The 4,669-nt window shown below is 41.5% G+C and overlaps 1 protein-coding gene across 1 annotated transcript; it reads left to right on the top strand.

Moving 5' to 3' along the window:
* The first annotated feature begins 2,592 nt into the window (after positions 1-2,592).
* On the top strand, positions 2,593-3,952 carry LOC120978246 (keratin, type I cytoskeletal 47 kDa-like). The gene is made up of 2 exons (XM_040406484.1): positions 2,593-3,789; positions 3,839-3,952. Exons 1-2 carry the CDS (start codon positions 2,827-2,829, stop codon positions 3,950-3,952), a joined length of 1,077 nt encoding a protein of 358 aa, XP_040262418.1. The 5' UTR covers positions 2,593-2,826.
* Positions 3,953-4,669: the final 717 nt, after the last annotated feature.

Here is a 4,669-nt window from a genome sequence, read left to right as displayed (position 1 = left end):
TCCACACAAATAGGATATTTATGAGACGCATTTAAAGCATGCCTACGTGGTATCCTGGTTAGTAAAATCAAGGAATTAAAAAGTGCATTTGCCAAGAAGGAGAGAGAGCTGGGAGATAAAGTAAAAGAAATAGAAGAAGAAATTCGGGTAAAGAATCTCCCCGAATTGTCGGGACAGTTGGAAGACGCTAAAACCTCATTAAAGAACTATTTGGTGGATAAGGCACAACAAAAAGTGTTTTTTGAGTGGGCACGGTATTTCAGGGAATCCGGACTGCTGTCCACACTGGTACAGAACCAGAGGGGAGGCAGTAGAATTAGGAGCGTTGAGAGGAGAGACGGGGGGGTGACATCCAACCAGGGAGAGATAGAGCAGGAATTTGTCAAATATTATAGGGACCTTTACTCCTCCCAAACGGCAAGCCCAGACGAATATTCGGCGGACACTGCTGAATGTACAGATGAGCGGGGAGGGTGCCCATTCCATCCTGTCTGTGGACGCGGAAAAGGCGTTTGACAGGGTGGAATGGGCATACCTCTGGAAAATAATGCATGAGTTTAACCTGGGGGAAAAATTCATCAGATGGGTACAACTGCTTTATCACAATTCGAAAGTTAGGGTAAAAATTTATGGCGTGATATCAGAGTCGGTACCATTGCAAAGGGGAACCAGGCAGGGGTCCCCACTCTCCCCACTATTGTTAGCTATATTCGTCGAGCCCTTGGCTTGCAAGGTTCGAGCAAATGATAAAATTAGGGGGTTTGGGGGAAAGGGCGCATCAGATAAAATATGTCTCTTCGCGGATGATATCTTATTTTTTCTGGAAGGGGGGGTATCAACGGTACCATACCTGATGGGGATAGTAGACCAGTTTGGTCAAATCTCAGGCTTTAGGGTGAATTGGTCAAAATCGGTGTTGCTCCCAATTGGTCATGAAATAATGCTAAAGGATAATAATGTTAAAATACTGAAATCCACGGAGTCATTTGAATACCTTGGTATAAAAGTCAGCTCAAGGATTCAGGAGTATCTAGAACTTAACATTATCCCTCTGCTCAAAAGGGTTAAAGAGAGAACAAGCACCTGGCAAAAACTGCTGATTCGACAGGTGGATCGAATCGCTATAATAAAGATGGTCTTATTACCGCAGATTCTTTATGTTATTTCCTCGTGCCCTGTATGGATAGGGGATCATTTTTTCAACGCATTAGAAGGTGTGCTAAATGATCTCATCTGGGGGAGAAAAAGGGTTAGGTTGAAACAAAAATATTTATGGTTAGATGAAGAAGATGGCGGCCTGTCCGTTCCCTGTTTCCGAGGCTACTACTATGCATCCCAGCTTCAGTGGTTAATGACGGAGGATGACAGACTGCGACGTTTTTTGGAAGGGAAATTTGAAGGTCTCCAATACAACATGGTTAGTGCTCTAGAAACTGGAATTTTAAAAATAAAGGGCAGGAAGTGCCCAATTAGTAATATGATGCACTTAATATGGGTTAATGTGAAAAAAATATTGGGTATAAATTATACATTAAGGTTCACCCCTATCTGGGGAAATTTAAATTTAAGTGAGTTTTTGAAGTTAGATGATTTTGTATTCTGGGAGAGAAATGGTATTAGGTTCGTTTCACAGATAGAGGTGGATGGAAAATTGAAGACCCTAGAGGAAATGGGGCTTAGTATAGATCTAGACAATCTTACACGGTTTAGATATTTCAGATTAAAGCATGCATTTGACACGACTGAGAATAGAGAATATTTAATTACCAAACACTCAGAATTTGCAGAATTCTGCTATCACAGTATGGGGATTAAATTATCAATTTCACAGATATATAAAAAAAATAAAGACGGGGTTAGGCGGGGTGATCAAATTTAAAAGCGAAAATAAATGGGCACTAGAGGTGGAGCCTGATATTTTAGATTGGAAATGCATCTATAAAAGTATTAAAAGGAGTACTGATCTTTTTCCACTGTTTTGCTTTTCTCTTTTGTGAAATGAAATGAAACAAGATAAGGATAGAATTTTGATATCAGTAATTATGCAACATATGTGCGCGCATATTTGTGGTTTTGTAATGTTTATTCCTTGAGCTTTTGTGTCTTTTTCTTGTCATATATGATGAAAATAAAATAAAAATTAAAATAAATAAAATAAAAAAATATCGGGAAAACATCTTAAAAATTCATTTGATGGGCCTCAGAAATGAAGATCTGAAATTGCCTGAAGCTGACAGACTGTAAATTCGATATGATGAAGCCGGGGGCAAGGTGAGAGAGTGACTGTATTACCTTCTTAAGCAAAGAGGAATTTGCCTCTCCCAGTTTTAAGCTAACATATAACAAACAGCCCAAGGGCTTCATACATTCTAAAAAGAATGGTCTGAATCTACCAGGGGAGGTGTTAAACAGGTGTTGACCATACAAAAAATTTTTCTGTAAGAGGATCTTCCCTTTGCAACTGAAACACCTCTTAAAAGCCTTATAAATAGAGTGTGAAGACCTCAGTCTTTATCCACGCTTCTTTGTTTTTACATTGCTCTGGTCAGCTCCAGTAGCAATTCAACCACCATGTCCAACTATCGTTTAAGATCTGCATCATCCTATCAAGTTTCAAGCTCATCTGGAGGCTTTGGTGGTAGTGGCTATGGAGGTGGCTTTGGTGGTGGAAGCTTTGGTGGTGTAGGCTTTGGCTCAGGTGGGGGGTCCAATTCAGCATTCTCTTTGAGCTCTGCAATTGGATATGGTGGTGGGTTCTCTTCTGGTGGCTTTGGTGGAGCAGCAGCTAGCAGCCTTGGTTCCTTTGGTAGAAGTGAGAAGCAGACCATGCAAAATCTCAATGACCATCTGGCTTCCTACTTGGATAAAGTGAGAGCACTGGAGGCTGACAATGCTGCCCTGGAAGTGAAGATCCGAGAATGGTATGAGAAACAACTTAGTGCTGGAGCTGGTGCAGCTTCCAAAGACTATAGCATATACTATGATATCATCAACGACCTGAGGAGCAAGATTTTGGCTGCCACCATTGAAAACTCCTGTGTTGTTCTCCAGATTGACAATGCTAGACTGGCTGCTGATGACTTAAGACTGAAGTATGAAAATGAGTTGGCACTCCGTCAGAGCGTGGAGGCTGACTTTAATGGACTCCATAGAGTCTTGGATGAGTTGACCCTGTCCAGAAGAGACTTACAGATCCAGATTGAGAGCCTGAGTGAAGAGCTAGCCTACCTGAAGAAGAACCATGAAGAGGAATTGAAGATTGCAAAGAGCAGCTCTGCTGGCCAAGTCAATGTAGAAATGGATGCTGCACCAGGTGTGGATCTCACTAAGCTTCTGAATGACATGAGAGCAGACTACGAAACACTGGTAGAGAAGAACCGTAAGGATGCAGAGGCATGGTTCAACCAGAAGAGCAATGAACTTAAGAAGGAAATTTCAGCTGGTGTGGAACAAGTGCAGACAAGCAAGACAGAAATTTCTGACCTCAGACGTACCCTCCAAAGTTTGGAGATTGAACTCCAGTCTCAGTTGGCAATGAGAAAATCACTTGAAGATACATTGGCTGAGACAGAAGGTCGCTATGGTGCACAACTTCAACAGCTCCAACTTGTTATTAGTGGAATTGAGGAACAGTTGATACAGATCAGATTAGACATTGAGAGACAGAGTCAGGAATACAGAGACCTACTTGATATCAAGACAAGGTTGGAAATGGAAATTGAAACATACCGCCGCCTTCTGGATGGAGAAGTGGGTAAGTTCTCAGAGAGCAAGTCTTCATCGTCCACAGTTTCAGCATCAAAGATTTCAAGTTCAACATCACAGGCATCTTCTGTAGACTCCCCAAAGAGACCCAACAAAAAACAGAAAGGTGAAGACCATAGTGAAAGAAGTCGTTGATGGGAAGGTAGTTTCATCCAGGGTTGAAGAGGTTGAAGAAAAGATGAACTAAAAAGAGAAAACAAGTTGTGAAGAGAATGGTGTCGGCTTGTGGAAGATCTTAGCAATCTTTAGGCGGCCCCTAAAAGGGATTGTGGCTCAATAAATACAGCACCTGTGGGGCAAGACATTATCGCCCCTGACGAAGCTGGACTGGCGACACCCGGGTTGGCGGGATCTGTGATGAAAAAGACTTGTTTTTATGACTGAGATTTTAGACCTTTTTGTAAGTAAAATAAAACCTGCTGATTGCGATAAATACCTGGTGGAACTTCACTATTTGTACTAATACTTCCCTCTAGGGTGCAGGTGTACGTGAGTGCACCTAGCCTCTGGTAACCGTTTGTATGGCTACAAAGTGAAACAACCTGAGCATTGGAGAAAAAAGAGGGTCTGGGATTGGAACTTTTGCACTCAGAAGGCAGCGCGATCAACAAACTTGTGGACAAAAAACATGTATAAGGCAGCCAGCAAGATTTGGGGTTAATGTGACTCATTAACCCCCATCTTGTCACTACCATGTTTTAAACAAGATGGGGGGTCACTCTTTTTTAATTTCAGGCTAGGCACATGCTTTTGGACTGGACCCCATGTGCCTCACATTAATAGTAAGTGAGGGTTTTCTGTTTAATTCAATCAATGATTTACGTTTAAATAATCAAAAGGTTTGTGTTTTATTTTTATTTTTTTCTGCGTGTTATCGAATGGTATCGAGTAACGCAATACTTTT

This window comes from Bufo bufo, chromosome 8, assembly GCF_905171765.1.
Source record: "Bufo bufo chromosome 8, aBufBuf1.1, whole genome shotgun sequence".
Taxonomy (NCBI): Eukaryota; Metazoa; Chordata; class Amphibia; order Anura; family Bufonidae; genus Bufo; species Bufo bufo.
This window is presented reverse-complemented; position numbering and strand designations above follow the sequence as displayed.